Raw genomic sequence first — 17,872 nt, forward strand, 5'->3', positions numbered from 1 at the left:
TAATATAGCCAAAATACGATAGACTCTTATATCTTTGAAGTATGTCTATTATGTCTCCTCAATACATATTCCTACATATAAACACATGTATTGTAGCAGTTACCTGTAGATGAGAAATCTCTCCATCCCGTAATTTTAATTGTGACTGCAGATTTTCAATAATACTTGATCCTGCTCCCATCCTCACAGCATCATATAGATTGTTTCCACTTGTAGATAATGAACCAAAGGAATGCTCATGAGGATCATCCTGCAAGTAAAATGTGAAACAACTATGAAAATGAATTTAAAGCACTCCCTTTAGATGCTGCACAAAAGTGATGAATTCATTTTCACTACTGGCACTTCCAGTCATTGTTAATTTTGCGGGGGGAAAGGACTTTCTGGGCCTAAAACAGCCAAATGTAACCCCAGTATATCCCCACCCTGACCCCCGATTAGGAAACAGCAGAAGGTCTAGCGCAGGGCTGCACAAGATGCGACCCGGAGGGCCCAAAATACTTGCCCGATCGCACGGAGCTTTGGAGGATGGGAGCAATGGACTCTTTCTCCAGAGTTTGCCTCTGCTTCCCAGGGGAGCTTTTGCTGGGGGCAGGCTTACAGCTCCTCTCACTCCATAGACCAGGCAGGCCCAGAGGGAGGAGCTTTTTACAGGCAAGCAGCAGAGATAGCCGGGAGGGCAGAGCGAGAGAGAATACTGCAAGAGACCTAGAGATCACAAGAGAGCCTTGGGCCCTTCTTCTGGTGAGTGAGAGGAAGAAAGGAGAAAGAGAGGAGGACACCAGACCACCACGTTGTCCTCCTCCTCCTCTGCCAAGTCCTTCATTTTTGAATGGCCTAGGGGTTTTGCCTTTGAGTAGCAAGGCTGCCCGCCTGGCAAAACCCCAAGGCCGATCAAAAGCAAACGACTTGCCAGAAGAGGAGGAGGACAACGCGGTGGTCGGGCTCTTCCTCTCTTTCTCCCATCCTCCTCCTCACAAGGCTGCCTACCCAGCAATGGGGGGAGGAGACAAAAGAGGATGGGGAAAGAGATAAGGATGCCCACCCACCACGTTGTCTTCCTCCTCCTCTGCCGAGTCTAGACTTTCCCTCCTTTTCCCAGACACATCCCCCATCTTAGCCTTCCTGTTCAGGAGGAGGGATTTCACAATGTCCTCTATTTTGAGCATGGCTAAGAAGTATGGATTTGCATTTTGCTTACAGCTTTTATTTGGTCATGCCCCCCATTTTTTAATGTCCTTCATTTTACCTAAATGTCCTACATTTCACCTAAAACTGTTGGTGGCCCATACAGCCTTAGCTGATCTTAATTTCAGCTCCTATCTCCTTCCAAGTTGGGCTCCCCTGGTCTAGGAGTTTGCAGAAATTGTCTTGGGGCATGCATGGGCTCTGAGTGTTGCACTTTATCCTCCGTCCCCAAAGTGTGATAGTATTTTCACATTCACACATTTAAAAATATTTCACATATATTATCACTTGAGCAAGGAGGCTTAAACTGCATTTAGTAAAGTACTAAGAACAACACTTAAGACTCCATGATCCCAAGAACAACATAGAAGGAACAAACAGAAGTCATTACCTGAGATATGAAAGATGCTTGGAGACCAGCCATATCAACCCCACTGATTGAGCTTGAACGTGAAAGAGTTGGAGTGCTTGAGACAGTTTCTATTGCTGATGAAATGCATAATTTACGTTCCTAAGAGAAAATATACAACATGCAAAGAGCAGAATCATGAAGAAACATTTGTGATCATTTCAGAAGAAGAATAAATTGCTTAAAGAATATGGAAACTAACTGGCTTCACTCTTAAAATTTTCCAGGTTAACTTTTTTTACAGAACTTGCTGCTTATTAGATGCAAAATAACTTCATAAAGAAGAAATATCTGTCTTACTGTGGGAAATGCAGGAAACTTTGTTTGTGTCACTATTAATTTATACCATATGTTAAAGCAGGTTATGGCTCTTCATACTATATCTCACAGGGTATTTCTCAGTGAAGAAATAGGATTTCCACTGCCCCGTCCTGGATTCGTCCCTTCTCACTTGCTGCCCCTCACTCCTGGAACCTCCTTCCCCCATGATCATGGTCATCACTCCTTTAACCAGTTTCAAAACTGAGTTGAAGACTATATTGTTCAGGACAGCATTCCCAGGCATTGTGTGACTGTTTATCTGATTATTATCTCAGATCTGATATTTGATTTGATATTTGATCTTTTTAATTTGTCTGATTTTTTATCTAATTCTATCTTGTATTATTATCTATTGTTTTATATGTATTTTGTAGAATGTACGCCATTGGCAGGTTTCATTTTGATCAATTTTATTGTTTATATGTACAGCACTGTGTAAATCTACAGCACTATATAAAGTATAATAATAATAATAATGATAATGATGATGTATGCTCAAATTGAACCCAGAGAAAAACAGAAGTGGGAGGATCTAATGTAATGTTCACACCAGTGAGGACTATGCTGAAATCCAAGGAAAAGAGAAGGCAAGTTAGACATACAGGCCATTTGTACAAAGACTACAGACTGGAGCCACAGAAGGAAGGCTCCTAAGAAGTATAAATGCCAAAAAAAATTACATATATGTTTGACCAAAATGGACATAAACCAAACCCAAATCAGCTTGACTAACCTTATTTTGAGACAGGAGAATGGAACTATCAAGATATACAAAAATTGAAAGCTAATATGCTGGAAAGGCCCATCTTCCCCAACCAATGCCTTAATTTTAAGGATTGTGTCATATCAAAATTATGGGAAATGATTAGTGTAGACAAATACCTTCTCTCTTGCCGTTTCTTGTACAAAAATTGCTTTCTTTTTTTCTTGTTCAACCTTCATTTTTTCCATTTCTAGCTGAGTAGCCAACAGCATCTACAGAAAGGATAATGTATTGTTTTATTTACTGAGAACTCTACTTGATGAAGGAACATTATACCAAAGAGCTGTATATATTAAAGAAACCTTTTCTTTCTTTGATTCTTCAACTGTTTTCACATATTCTTCCTTGAGGTTTTCCAACTCAACTTCATACCTGTATATGAAACAGAAAGTACTGTCAGTATTCAATATTAACATTAATATTATTATTAAATAATAGTGAACTACATAGAACAGAATTAGAAGAAATACTGGACTCAGAAAATAGAAGTATGCTATCAAAACTATATAAATATTTGTTGAAAATTGAAATGGAAAAAGAAGTGGTAAAAAATAATATAATAGTACAGTGCGCCCACATTATACGCGGGCACTCTATACACGGCTTTGAGCATATGCTCAAAGCTGTGCGGGAGTGCATGGTGCAACGCGTCCCATTCGCATGAATGGGGCGCACTCCCAGTGGCGTGTGCCCTGCACCCTGCCGCCACGGGCACGAACCCCATTCGTTTGAATAGGGCTTGAGCATCCGCATTTTTTCTCTTACACAGGGGGTCCGGAACGGATCCCCTGCATAAGAGAAGGGCAGACTGTATGGGCACAAAATATCAGACACACCACTGAATTGGCACAGTAGGAACTTACATGGTCAAAGAGGCTATGTTACTCTGAAAGTCAAAATATAAGAGATTACTATAAAATGTTATATCGCTGGTATTTAACACCAGACAAGTTGGCCAAGATATATGGATTGAATAATAAGTGTTGGAAGTGTGCAAAAGAAAAAGGGACTTTTTTTCACATATGGTATTGTTGTAAAAAAATCAAGAACTATTGGGAGCCAGAGGAGAAGGAGCAGACAGAGGTCGGAGAGGGTCCAGAGAATGGAGCGGAGTTCGGGAAGGAGCCGGAGAAGAAGGAGCAGACGGAGGTTTGTATGTCTATAATTGGTTGGTTTATAAACATGTTATGTATTTTATACACACAATTATATATATAAAAATCAAGAAATATTGGCTGGGAATTCATAAAACAATATGTAATATTTTTAATATAGTATTTTAATTTAAATCTGGAGTATATTTGTTAAATATGTTGGATGCTACAGTATGGCAGAGTTATATTTCACTTAATTGTTGCAGCTAGAATGACATTAGCAAGACATTGGAAAGAAGACCCAGAAGTTGAAGAATGGATTGAAAATATATATATATATATATATATATATATATATATATATGTGTGTGTGTGTGTGATAAATTAACAACACTATTGACAGATGGCAATTTGAAAAAATTCGAATCAGACTAGAACGATGTTGTAAGATTTATGTCTCAAAAGGGGAGTCAGTGGACAGTAGAAGGATTTACAGATTGTTAAGTAGAATGATAAGATAAAAATGTAGTATCAATGACATTAAAGTGATAAATGTATAGATTTAAGAGGAAAGATAATTAGTAGCTAGTAAAATGATAAGTAACAAACATGCTAAATGGAAAATTAAAGCATCACAAAAGAAGTTACAGTTAATAATCAATACTGTAAGATAGGAAGGATACATTGAATAAATGTCATAAGCATGAAGATTAAATACATTGATCTGGATGCTAACAATATAGTCCTCGGATTGTATTTACAGAGAAAGAATGAACTGGTATGGAAACAGTAAGTGAAAGGAGGTTATAGTGAGTGTAGAAGATATGTGAAAGAAGATTAGAATGAATTAAAGGGAAATATAGGAGAAGGAAGTTTATATGAAGAAGGATGTATGAAAGGAAGAGAGAGATGGGTAGTTAGGAGTAAAGAAGGATAGTCATTGAAAGAACTGGAAAGGATTCAGTAGAGAAAACGGGAGGTGAAGGAAGAAAGGGATAATCCAAAGCTAGCTTGGTCAATATAGTACAGTACGAGTTGTAATAGAAACAGGTTGAGTATACTTTTAAATTTAGATTACGGTAATATAGAAAGTGTGGGAGAATTAAGGAATAGAAAGTACTGTAGTTGCTCATATATAAGTCTTGAAATTTTAGTCAAAAATTGACTCAAAAAAACTGAGTTGACTTATCCATGGGTCAATATAGGTACTTTGCTTTAACTCTTTCTTTAAAAAAGGAATCATTCCCTGGTAAAAGGCAAGAGTGTCATCTGTCCTTGAAGCACTGTCCCCCCTCTATTCTCTTATCCAGCCATCCTTTAGTTATGCCTGCTGGAATTTTCTAAGTTCTTTGGCACTGTTCTCCTTTCCTTCATCCTTTAGATCCTTTGTTACATGCTCTTAAGTCTTACCCTTGATTTATCTATGGGTCACATCAAAATCCATCATTTTGGCCACACAATCTGCCATCGGTTTATACATGAGGTCGACTTATATTTGAGTATATACAGTAAGTGTATGTGATTTAGTATTTTATATATGTTTATGTATGTTTATGTATGCTATAATACCAATAAAACTTTAAAAAAAGAAGAAAGTAGTCAGTAGAAAATATTTTTTGAAATGTGCTGATATAGCACAAAATGTGCCACACTTGGCAGTCAGGGTTATTCAAATTTCGCATCAATGAAGGTACAGATTAATAGGATTTACAGAATGCCAATTGAGTGTACACTTGATTGTTACAATATACCCTGAAATTCTGAAAGAGGTATACTGCACTGCACAAATAAAAAATATATTCTTGGCAGACATGAATGCCATTAGAGCATATTGGCTTTAAAGGCAGAAATACATGGGATTGTCTGCAAACACATTTGTAGATAAACTGTTTTCTCATTATCTTTTTTTTTCTCTCAGTTAATGCTGCCAAATTATCTTACCTGAGAGGTGCAGTCACAGAAATACATGCCACATATACTTTTCTGAATGTTATTAACCAAAAAACTACATTCACATTGTTTAATCTTTGAAACCCTTTCCACATCTTGTTTTAAGCTTGTAATCTGATTGTTTTTGTCAAATATGAGGCTCCTTTGCTAAAACTAATCACCAATCACAGAACCCACTTTCAGTTCCAGTTTTGGGGGAGAAGTGGGATATTAATAAATATAATAAAGAAATAAATCCTTTTCTGCCTATTAAATCTGCCCCTGGTTACAGCTAAAAATGGGCTAGCCTGAAGAAGAAGAGCCCTCCCTCCGGTCCATCTGCCTTGGTCCAGGCCTCAGAGGGAGAGAAGAACTGCTGGACCTGATCCCCTCCCCCTTCCCTTTTCCTTTTGTGTCATGTCTTTTAGATTGTAAGCCTGAGGGCAGGGAACTGTCTATTATCCCCTCTGTTGTAAACCGCTCGGATTCCCAGTGATAGGGCGGTATATAAATAAAACCCATTGTTGTTGTTGTTGTTATTATTATTATTAAAAATGCCAATACAAAAGGTTCAACTTTCCCCTTTGTCTTCTACTTGAACAATTAACTTGGCTTTCTTTAAGGGAGCTTTCAACCTACACAAAGCTTCACAATGTAGCTTCTTTCTATATTTCCCACTCCATTCTTTGGGCAAGCATAACTGTTAGTGCTCACCTGAAAGGTTGGATGGATGAGGAGGGAACTATGTTAAATGGTGACTGTGCAATGTGTGGGGGAGGCAACCAGGCACCCATGTAAAAAAAGATGAAAAGGCAAAGCAAAGAAAATGGCAACGACATTAATAGTGATTACAGCATTTAACTTTAATGTGATAACTTTGCCTGGTTTTAACCCAGAAAAGCTGACAAACATGTACAAATGTCTTATTCAGATCCTTCAGAGCCTGATTCCTCTCAGTGTGTCTTTGATGAGAAGCTCCAAAGAACTGCCACCACTGCCCCTTTCCTGCCCAGGCACTCAAAAAAGGTCAGAAGTGGTGCCACAGCAGAACAAGTACAGGGGGCTTCTTTTAGGTGCTCTCAGGGCAGACTAAGCTCTCGCCAGCACCACTCTACTCAGAGAAAGGGAAGGTTCCTTTTTTGAGAAGAGCTTAAGTACAATACTTAGACTAATCCATAAAAGCCAACCCAGGTTTGTAGGGTCAATTTTTGGACCAAAATTTCTAGACCTACATATGAGTATATACAGTACATTGTTTCTTTTCTTCAGGTTGGTCTGTAGACCAATTATTTCCTTTTCTTTCTGTTTTGTGGTTCATCCACACCTTAACAATGTCCCTTTTGTCTCCTTCCTTAAGTCTTTATTTTTGTCTTTATTATCTCTTTCTACATCATCCTTCCCAAACCCAAACTCTTTTTTGGTTCAGAAGATGTTCTCATCCTCTCTCCAAAACACTCTTGCAGTTCCTCAAAGCCTTTTTCATCTCCATGCAAATCAACTCTGGATTTTTAATGCCTTGGGCCTGTATCAGCTTTTGGGCCCAATATCAGCTTCCTTTCTCAATTACTTATATACTCACAGGCTTATCCATTATATTTTGGGTTGTTATTTGCCTTTCCTTTTGAGGGCTATTACATATACACAGAGACCCACCATGGTGTAGTGGTTTGAGTGTTGAACTATGACTCTGGAGATATGTGTTCAAACCCCCTCCCAGCCAGCCAAGGAAACTCACTGGGCAAACTTGAGCAAGTCACACCGTCTCAGCCTCAGAAGAAGGCAAAGGCAAACCCACGCTGAACAAATTTCAGAGTGGTGACAGGGTTTCTCTGAATAAGGAACGACTGGAAGGCACACAACAATAAGAATACATACTGTATTCTATGCATTTCTTTATTATTTGGGGATACTATTTTACTTGATTTATCCTTCTTTTCAAAGTTGCTATCTTTTGGATTTATTGCAGTTCCCATAATGAGCAACTGGAAATCCCAGTCTGACATTTGCAATGTATATTTTAATTCTCGTCAATTATTTACTCACTAATAGATTAACTGTATTTTTAATCTTCAAATTTTATTAAGGCTGCAAACTTTGGTATACCACGATCTGCATTAAAAGACTCCTTTTAATGTACGGTTTTGTGGCTGAAAAAGTGCACATGCTGGCATGCATTAATGGTAACACCATTTGTTAAAGGAACAGCAAGCATGTGCATTGCAGATGGATTCAGGTTCTACTGAGATGGTTTCAATGAATTATGCACAACTCTAGTTCCACATTTTCATCACAAATTAACTAATTTTTAAGGCTACAACTTATCTCATGATACTTTACGTTTCCTACAGGATTAGAGCTACCAATCCCAATAAAATAAAAAAGCTTCATTTTTAAAGTAGCATTGTTCATACATTTGCTACTTGAACCATGTGCATATATCTACAAAAAATTACTATAAACTGTAAAAGTAATTTACCGATTATTTTCATTTTCTAGTTTCTTAAGCCTGGCTTTCTCTCCTTCTAGTTGAGCTTGAAGGCGACTGTTTTCTTGCCTCAGGATACTATTTTGTGATTCAGTGGAAGAAAGCTGGATTTTATTGGAAAGAAGTTCTTCTGTAGCTGCGCGTTCTCTTTCAGTCTGTGCTGCCAGGGCAGTTTGAGATTCCCCTAGTAGCAAGAGAACAAATATAGTGCACTACCCAATATTACTAGCTGACATTTAGCTGTGACTTGGGATAACAAAGATATAGATAAACATGGTATAGGTTCTGATGGTTTCTCTGATAACATCTCCCTCTGGAGCTATATGACCAACTAAGCTGTCTGCAGCTTCACTTTCAAGTGGAGAGAGCTAGTTGAATTGTTAAAAGTGAGTCTGAACTGAAGAAGTCTCATTTTTTACTTTAAAAACAAACGGGGGGAATGCAGTGAGAACTTGAGTTGCATGGAGTGGAAGATTTAACTTTTCACTCCTGTGCTGAATTGCTGATGAAAATCTCACTCCTCCTCACAAAGCTTCTATTTTGTCTTAAACATACTGCCTAGATTGTCCCTCACATGTGTTGCACACATGGTAACATGGATGTAAGGCATGTATGGTTTCTGCCTGAATCTTTGTTTGAGCTGCTTTCCCACAAAAAGGATGAAGAGTGTCAACTGTACTCTGTCAGGACAGTTCTCTGTCCAGCCTGACTTGCACATGCAGAAGTGTGTGTGTGTGAGAGAGAGGGAGAGAGAAAGAGATATGCTTGGAGCTTCAGTCCAACTAGTCTGGAGGGCACATTGTCCCAACATAGGTGAGAATTCAGGGCTGACAGAAGAGGAGAATATGGATGAGGGTTGGCCCACCAATAGATCTCTATGGCAGGGTACAGAACACCAGAAAGAGGTGCTGAGGAGGCGCCTCTCTTTGCTCCACAGCAGTGCCGCAGCAACCAAACTGTGCGACGCTGCTGCGCAGCAACAAAGGAGCATTAAAAGGTGGCTCCTTTTTGCGGCGCAGTTGTGCCGCTGCAAACCTACAAAGACGTCCTGATGGCGTTGCAGCTGCACAGCGCTGTTTGGATGCTACGCAGCTGCAATGTCATAGCTGTGCGTGCCGCGTGGGAGGTGCTGCGCAGCTGCGATGCCCTCGTCACGTGGTGGGATTGCGGGGTGTGTGCATGCGCTGCCCGAGGCAACCCTAGTACATCATGGGTGCACCACAAAGGGCCATCTGTGCAGGGCCTATGCTCCTTCTTCATTTAGGATCTTTTACCCATAATATCTCTTAAAGTGGACACACAGACCAGGAGACTGTTTGCATGCTCCTGCTAAGGCAGGCAGTCAACTAATGATAGGCAGTTGTATAAAGTCTTGTTCACAATTAGCAATGTCACTAAAACTCTTACTTTTCATCTTGGGATGATTTGTAAGGTTTCATAATACTCTTTTCAGAGAAGACTTTAAATCACAGTTAGAAAAGCACTATATTTCCACCAATTTACCTCCATCAAATGCCTCCCTTGCCAGGCTTATCCCATCCCTTATCCTTACCCCATCTAGGCAGCTACTGAAGCAAAGAGGAATAAAACCTACACTTAGCAGAGGCTACTGCTGCCGCACAACAAGAAACTGCTGTCTGCCTCTCACTAGCCATGGCAAGAGCAGGAGGAAAAGTGCTATCACTAGATTGTCAATAGGGACAATTCTGGCTGTCTTGGAAATAAGCCAAATAGCTTTTCAATTTTGGGGGAAGTATTTTTTACACTTTCAATTCAGAGTCAAGACTGGTATAAACTTGTGAATTGCCCAACTCTCTTTACAATGTATAGGGACCAGCAGCCAACTTTTACACAGCAGAAAGGGTAACATCCAGAAGAACAAAATCAGGAACACCACTCAATTAAATCAGACAGACCATTAACCAAATTCCAACAAGAAATCCTTGCCTACTCAACTTCTCTAGTGAGCAGTCATACAGACCTAGTTATTTAAATTGTGCTTTGCACTGAGGTTCTTAATTCACACCCCAATTCAACCAATGGATGACAACCTGATGCCTTACCAAGCCTATCGGAAAGATTCTTCTCCAGTTTCTCCCATGCTAATGTTTGTGCTCCCAGGGTTGCTTGCAAGTTTTCTATCTGCCTGAGCAGGGGCCTTGTAGCAGATGTAACACTTTGACTTAACTCTTGGTTACGAGACTCTGCCTCTTGAAGTCTCTGAAATAATAAAGTGGGTAAGTACCAATGATGACCTAAAATACCATGAATAAAATGATTTAAAGTGATTCTAGTTGCTGTACCACACTCACTGTTACAGCCATTAATGCAATGCAGAATTTAAGCCATAGTACACATTTAGCATTCATTAACATCTACAGTAGATATTGTACACAAATATGAAACTCATAGCCATTGGTATATCTCTCCTGCTCAGACTGACTATGAGAGATTGTGGGGAAGTAACTAATGCAGCTTTTTAAAAAACTAGAGAAATCAGTTGCTCCTGAACTGAAGTCAACTAACCTAAAACGTGCTGCCCCAATAAATGATCAAGACACCACACTCATGTCCTAGCATTACCAAACAACCTTAGAGATATACTGAGGCACAAGCAGAACAAACAAAACATGTCTTTCTGTCTCGTTCTCTTTTAAAATACATTCTGGTATGTTTTGATTTGATGGAGAAAGATTAAAGATGAGCCCTGCACGAATTGGAAACACTTCTTCTAGTATTTCCTAGGATGGAAAAACAATCTGACGTTCAAAGAATAACCATTACAATACCTGTTGAAGTTCATTAATTTCTTGGTGTAAATAATCCTCCTTTCTAGCTGTTTGTTGTTCTGCACGTTGCAGAGCCAGTCTCAGGTCTGCCACCTACAAAGCAGGAATAAAGATACAATGTACTGCACTCCTTTTCCTTTTAGCATGCCCCAATGACATTCAGGAATTCCAGTTTGCAATAATAATAATAATAATAACAACAACAACAACAACAACAACAAGTGGACCCTTGTTATACGCTGGGGTTTGGTTCCAAGATGCCCCGTGGATAACAAAATCCGTGGATGACATAGCAAAATGGTATCTATTATAAAAAATGGAAAATCAAGGTTTGATATTTGAAATTTATACTTTTTAACATTTTCAAACTGTGGATGCTTGAATCCGTGTATAAGAAATCCATGTATAAGAAGGGCCGACTGTATTATTATTCTTTCTTTCCCATCTCTCCTCAAGACAAGGTACAGCACGATAAAATACAAAACAATTAAAACACATAAACTCACAGTTAAAATACAATACTACAGTATGCCTGCGTCATACGTGGTTTCCAGCATATGCTGGAAGCCGCACCGGAAAAATGCCTCCCGCATCCCGGAAGGAGTAATGGGGCGCACCGTGGGCATGAGCTCCATTGCTTCTCATGGGGCTTGAGCTTACGCGCTTTTTCTCTTAAACGGGGGTGGTGGTGGTGGTGAGCGGAACGAATCCCCCGCATAAGAGAAAGGCCCACTGTATAAAACCATAAACTACATTCATAAGGGTGCATGAACAAATTAAAAAGTCATGATTTAAAATGATTCATTGGGCACATGCAACACTTGTAACTATCTCACCTACAACGATGTTTAAGGAATTAGTATTTTCAGTCAGAATCACAAGGAAACAATGTGACTTACACTATATCTGTAGGGCCAAATATTCCTGTTGTGGTTTGCTGCATTTCAATAGCTTTCCGCTAATTTAAAAAACTGCCCGTGCTTCGGTCGGATTGGATGGCCCTTGCGGTCTCTTCCAACTCTATGATTCTATGCATTCCTGCTTGTGATTATCCCAAATGTTGGGGGGTCCACTTGTATGACTTTCACTCACACACCGACAATAAAAACATTTGCAAGCATTAGTCACGTTGTCTACCACTGACCTGAATTGCTAACGCCTCTTGCTGCTGACGAGCTTCTTCTTGAGCCTTTTCTAAAGCTAAGCCCAGTTCCTCCTTCACTTTCATTTCATAACTTAGGGCTGCTTCTTGTGCCTCACAGTCCTTTGCAGCATTGACTTTATGAAGATCTGCAAGTTCTCTGGGGGGTGGGGGAGGTAGAGTCACATTAGAATTCAGCTCAAGAACAGCATTTCTGTATTCTGAAATCTAACCAAAATTGTACTTTAGAGTACACTACAGAGGAACTTTCAAGTAAGAATAATTTCTCCTAGGTCTGAAAATATTTTTTCTTCTTTTTATTTATTGTTTATTTTTATGAATGTAGTCTTACTTGTATGCACTATCAAGAGCTGCTTGAACACTTCGGTTCTTTTCTTCAAGATCTTCAAGATCTGTCTGGAGTTTGACCAGATCTTTCTCCTGGCGTTCAACCACGCTATTTAACTGCTTAATGTTCTCTCTATGTTGTTTTTCAAGTTCCTCTTTGCCATCCAATACCTGTTAAAGTGATAGACCATTAAAATCGGTTTCCCGTCAGTTAAAAATAGTCAGCAGTTAAACTATGTAATTAGAATTATTTTATTTTTAAAAAGGAAAGGCACTTCTGAACACAATCACAAACATAGTAATGATATATTATGTATTGTGAAATAAACTTTAATAAAAAGGAAAAAACCCAAACATAGTTAGATTTAGGGAGAAATGGAGAAATATCATTCAATGCAAGAGATGGCAAGTAGAAGGGAGAGAATTATTCCCCTCATCAAACAATACCTGGATTTGCAACCAAAATATTTATACTGTACTGTACTACTTGCTCATTGTACTGCTATTAATAATCCTCATTGGTTTTGTCACTAAAAACCCTCAATGAAGTATGTTGTGGCTTTTTAAATTAAGTACAACAACATATTTAGCCTATTCTACATATTCATTTAAAAAAGTAAAGCTTCCAAGATAACTCAATAAAAAAATATAAAAAGATCTACAGAACTACTATAGCACCTTTTTATGCTGAAAAAGACTTACACACCTTTGCCTGTAATTATGAAAACAAAAACGGTGGCCGAGATCCTACATGGCAGATGTAGTTATGAATATGTAACTATGTACAGTGCGTCATACATGGGCGCAATATGCGCAAAGGCTGAAAGCCACGCCAGAAGAGAATAATGGTGCTCAAGCATATGTGTTTTTTCCCTTACGCAGGGGGGGGGGGGGGGTCCAGTTAGGGAAAACATTTGCAATTATGACAATAGTGCTGTTACAGACTAGGTTTATAATTTTATGACCTGGGAATATACCTTTAAGGTAAAAAATATGATTCAGTATATCTTATGAGAATAGAAATGTATATGGCAAAAGATGTAATACATCTGGGAAGAGCCAACTCTTCTAGCCTCAGATAGACTCAGAAACAGTCAAAACTGCCCTTCTATGAATTTGCCCAACCTGCTTCAGATGCTGCAACTCATCTTCTAATTCTTTAATTTTTTTATTCTGCTTTGTATTAATATTTTCTCTTTCCTTCTCTTTTGCTCTTAGTTTCTTGATGATGTTAGAACTTTGTAACTGATGTTTTGAAAGCTTTTCTCCTGAAAAAGAACAGTCTGATTAGCTGGAGATCAATGGGTTATTTAACATATATCCTTTACTTTTATACATGTTTCTTGACTGTCTACTTAACAACCCAATTTACCTAAATATTTGACTCTACGGATTTAAGCATCCACAGATAGCAAGCCCCCATTGTTTGCAATGGTGGCGCATGCATGCAGTTATGCCACCATTAGGAACAGCCCCCACTGTCCCCAATGGCAGCATGTGCACACGGCCGCTCTGCCATTAGGGACAATGTGACAACAGGACACTATTGTTAGGGGAATGTCCCTAATGGCAGTGTGGCAACGAGGTCTCACAGTTTTTGGTATCTGTGGGAAGGGGGTCTGGAATGGATCCCCCGCAGATACCAAGGTCCCGCTGTAATTTATTTCCAGTGATGAACATGAACATTATAATTATTTAAATCTGGGTACTTCATCTTCACTATATTCTGTTGATATACTAGTCAGTAAAACAATCACACCTCCTACAACAATTGAATATCATAAAAGATGAGTTCTTTTCAAACATTTTACATTTGAACTTGGACAGTGTAATATCACCATCTCTCTCTGCAACTGCCTTACTCTCCTGCCTGATGAGGTTGATAGTTTAAAAAGCTCTTCATATGATCTGGAATTCTAATTTTTTGAGAGATACTAATCTACAGGCACTAAGCAATCAAGGATGCTCCATGTTAGTTTAGGACCCATCCTTACATTTCATAATTCCAGAGGAAGTAGGGCTGCGAGAAAATTCACAAACAAGCTGAACATGACCTTGAACACCAGTAAATATGTACATAAACACACACAAATGCAAAAGAAAAAGAGAGCCTTAAATTTAGAAAAAACGAATTCACTCTGAGAATAGACGATTGCCAATTTGAGGTGATTCTCCTTGGTTTTTTATATAGTTGCAGCAACAGTATGTTAGGAAAATGAGTTACAATCAATCCTGGACAAAGCAAGCTTTCACTGAATTTCAGAGGTAATTGTCAAGGCATAAAGCTAGTTATTTATTCCACTGACATGCACGACTGTACACAACTTTGCTTTCTGAAATAGTAACACTATCTACAATCATTCACAGACTTAAAATCAAGAGCAAGGAAGCAGTATATGTTAAATTTTCAAGTTCTAAATATTTTCTAGAAAAGACAGGGTTGAGGAGAAAGGGTTTAATCAACCTCTTGAATTTAAGTACTGTAGTCACTTACTACAAGTTAATTTTAAATAGATGTTAAATCAACTTCTCAGGATACCCACCTTCCTCCATTAATCCTTTGATTTGTTCATCTTTCTCCTTTAGTAATTCAGTAGTTTCATTACTGTTCAATCGAGTTGCTAGATCTTCTTTGAGAACCTTTACTTCCTAAAAAAGAACACAAATAATTCATTCTCTCAACTAGTTATACAATATTTTCACTTCAAATTTTCCTAATTCAGAAATGTACCTGGTCACCAATATCCTTAATAATAAATACATACATCCAGAATTTGGGATTAAACATTGAAGACTGATGCATTCGTAATCTAAATTAATCCAGGAAAAATGGTCTGAGATTTTATACATTTATTTTTTTTTTTAAAAAAGTAAAAGGCACAAAAACATTGGCTATCACTTCCCCTGTCCCATCTCCCATCCCTACTAATACTGGACTTACATGTTCTGCCATTTCAACCTAGATCTGATTTCATAGTTTTATTCTAAGAAATTCCCAAATGACACATTAAAGAAAGGGAAATATAGTTCATGTATGGAAGAATTAATTACCTTTTTAGCAGCGTCTCTTTCTTTGCATGCTAACTGAACCTTTTTCTCTGCATCTGCTATTCGCTGAGCAAACTCCGCTTTAAGAGAAGAAATGCTACTATTCTCTTCTTTCATTTTGAAGATTTCACTAAGCATAAAATATATACATCAATATGGTGCTTCACATATCAAACTTCATGCAGTATTTATGCTTATGAATGCATCTCCTCTTCTTCACACAAACAAACCCCATCCCTTAAAGAACAAAATGAACAGGAGAGCAAGGAGGAGCTTCCATTCTTCAAGGAAAATCTGGTCTTGACAGATACGCATACACATGCATGCATGCTGACTCTACCTTCTCCATCCTACCTGAATGTTTTGTACAATATTCTGTTGAGTCCCATTCATGTAATAGTGTCAATTCCAAAGCTTACATAGTCAGGCTTTCCCCATTGTGCTCCTTTTTAATCACTAGCACTTTTCAAATCCTTAAAACAACACTCCTTAGTCTAATCTGCACTGCAAAAATAATGTCGTTTGACTTTAACTGCCATGACTCCAACCCATGGAATCCTATGATTTGTAGTTTGTTGTGGCACCAGAACTCTGACAGAGAAGGCTAAATATCTCACAAAACTACAAATCCCTGAATTCCACAGCATAGAACCATAGCAGCTAAAGTGGTGTCAAAATGCATTATTTCTGCACTGCAGATTAGACCCTTATTGACAAGGCTTGCAGAGGAACAACTGGAGTGTTCCCAAAATCAGAACTGCAGCTAAATTGGTGGGGACGCTGCAAGGGCAGGTTAAAAAATGGAAACAGCTTTGTCTAATCTCAGGTTCCTCATTTCCATTGTAGCTATTTGGTTCCATTCTGTTTACTGATATTCAACACCCTGACCAGTTTTTAAAATGAGCTGCTACAGTCCATTAAATGTAAATGCTCTGGCCACTCCAGCGCCAACTGGCCCCCAACTGGCTGGGGATTGCAGCAACTGCACAGACTGCTCTGAAAATGGGCTGCGCCAAGGTTGTTAACAAACCGGAAGCAAGGAATGCTTTTTCTGCACTCCTTTTTGTAGTGGCTTCAGGCCAATCTGGGGGTGTGCATCATCTGCACGCCCCGCCCCCGAAACGGATGGAAGCTGCTCTTTTTTGACTGTGTGTTTCAGGCTAAAGAACCAAAAGGACTGATTCAACAAAGGGAGTACAATATTTCATTAGCCACTGAAACTTACTCTTTAAAGTTATCACAAGCTTCTTCAAGGTATGCCTTCTCTTTACTAATGCTTAATAGCCGGTTTTCTCGCATCTCCAGTTTCTCTGTCAAGGAATCAATAATCTGAAAAATATTTTATATAGGAGGTGAGAAGGCTAGTACAATGCGTGTAAGGTCTCTTTGGGCAGCAGCACCAAATCAAACTTCCAAACTTCAATTATTTTAAAAAGCAACATAAAGATATTTCATATTACACAGCTGTGGCTGTTTGGGGGCTTTTGCAAAGCATGTGAATTCTACGATACTGATTTCCTTTATCTGTACAAATAAAACTATACTATATATAGAAGTGATGTGAAGTGAAGTGCTACTGTTGCAATCAAGACTGTTACTAGATTTGGAGAGATGCAAATTCAAATTTGCACTTAAATACAAAGGCCACTGTGTCAACCTGAGCCAATCACACTCTCTCAACCTAACCTACTTCATGGGGTTGCTTCAAGTATAAAATATACACAGGTGTGAAGAGGGAAGAACCAGGATAGTGTAGTGGTCTGACTGTTGGACTACTACTCTTGGAGACCTGGGTATGAATTCCCACTCAGCCATGGAAAGGGTGACCTTGGGCCTCAGAGGAAGGTCAAATGGTCTCAGCCTCAAAGGAAGGCAATGACAAACCTCTTCTGAACAATTCTTACCAAGAAAACCCTGTGATAGAGTTGCTTTCATCAGAAACAACTTGCAAGTACACAAAATGGGAAGGGACAGTAGTATACTCCCAATCTGTGTTAATGTAGTATGCTCCCAATCTGAACAATAGGCTACTTCTATAACAAAATTAAGATCAAATTTATTTCTAACTAAACACTTTTCTATGACCAATAATTTCACCTGGAGTTTAAACAAGTGCATCTGAACAAAGTAGAAGTAACCATAGTTTTTATGTCAACTGTAATTTAATCCAATGCTTCCCTTGCTATCAGATGTTGATGACCAGTCATGTTCCCAATGTGCCAGGCAACAGTATTATTATTGTACTCATCAGAAAGTTCTCTGTGGAGTGACAGCCAATGGCTTGCTGGCCAGTATCAAGCCACAGGCCACCACTTTGACAAGAGTGATTTAATCCACAGGATTCAATTTTGTGTACA

The 17,872-nt window shown here is 38.8% G+C and overlaps 1 protein-coding gene across 1 annotated transcript in view; it reads right to left on the reverse strand.

Annotated features, from left to right (window-relative positions):
- Nucleotides 1-17,872, reverse strand: part of TMF1 (TATA element modulatory factor 1) — a 34,746-nt gene that overhangs the window by 8,626 nt on the left and 8,248 nt on the right. Inside the window, exons 3-15 of the mRNA XM_089519306.1 lie at nt 16,741-16,844; nt 15,519-15,645; nt 15,011-15,116; nt 13,593-13,735; nt 12,472-12,638; nt 12,123-12,279; nt 10,979-11,071; nt 10,253-10,409; nt 8,181-8,373; nt 2,984-3,053; nt 2,801-2,893; nt 1,580-1,699; nt 104-250 (exon numbers count right to left, since the gene is read on the reverse strand). Coding sequence (XP_089375432.1) covers nt 104-250; nt 1,580-1,699; nt 2,801-2,893; nt 2,984-3,053; nt 8,181-8,373; nt 10,253-10,409; nt 10,979-11,071; nt 12,123-12,279; nt 12,472-12,638; nt 13,593-13,735; nt 15,011-15,116; nt 15,519-15,645; nt 16,741-16,844 — 1,677 coding nt within the window. The remainder of the gene's footprint in view (nt 1-103; nt 251-1,579; nt 1,700-2,800; nt 2,894-2,983; nt 3,054-8,180; nt 8,374-10,252; nt 10,410-10,978; nt 11,072-12,122; nt 12,280-12,471; nt 12,639-13,592; nt 13,736-15,010; nt 15,117-15,518; nt 15,646-16,740; nt 16,845-17,872) is intronic.

This window comes from Sceloporus occidentalis, unplaced genomic scaffold (genome assembly GCF_023333645.1).
Source record: "Sceloporus occidentalis isolate IW3139 unplaced genomic scaffold, rSceOcc1.0.p SCAF_1, whole genome shotgun sequence".
Taxonomy (NCBI): Eukaryota; Metazoa; Chordata; class Lepidosauria; order Squamata; family Phrynosomatidae; genus Sceloporus; species Sceloporus occidentalis.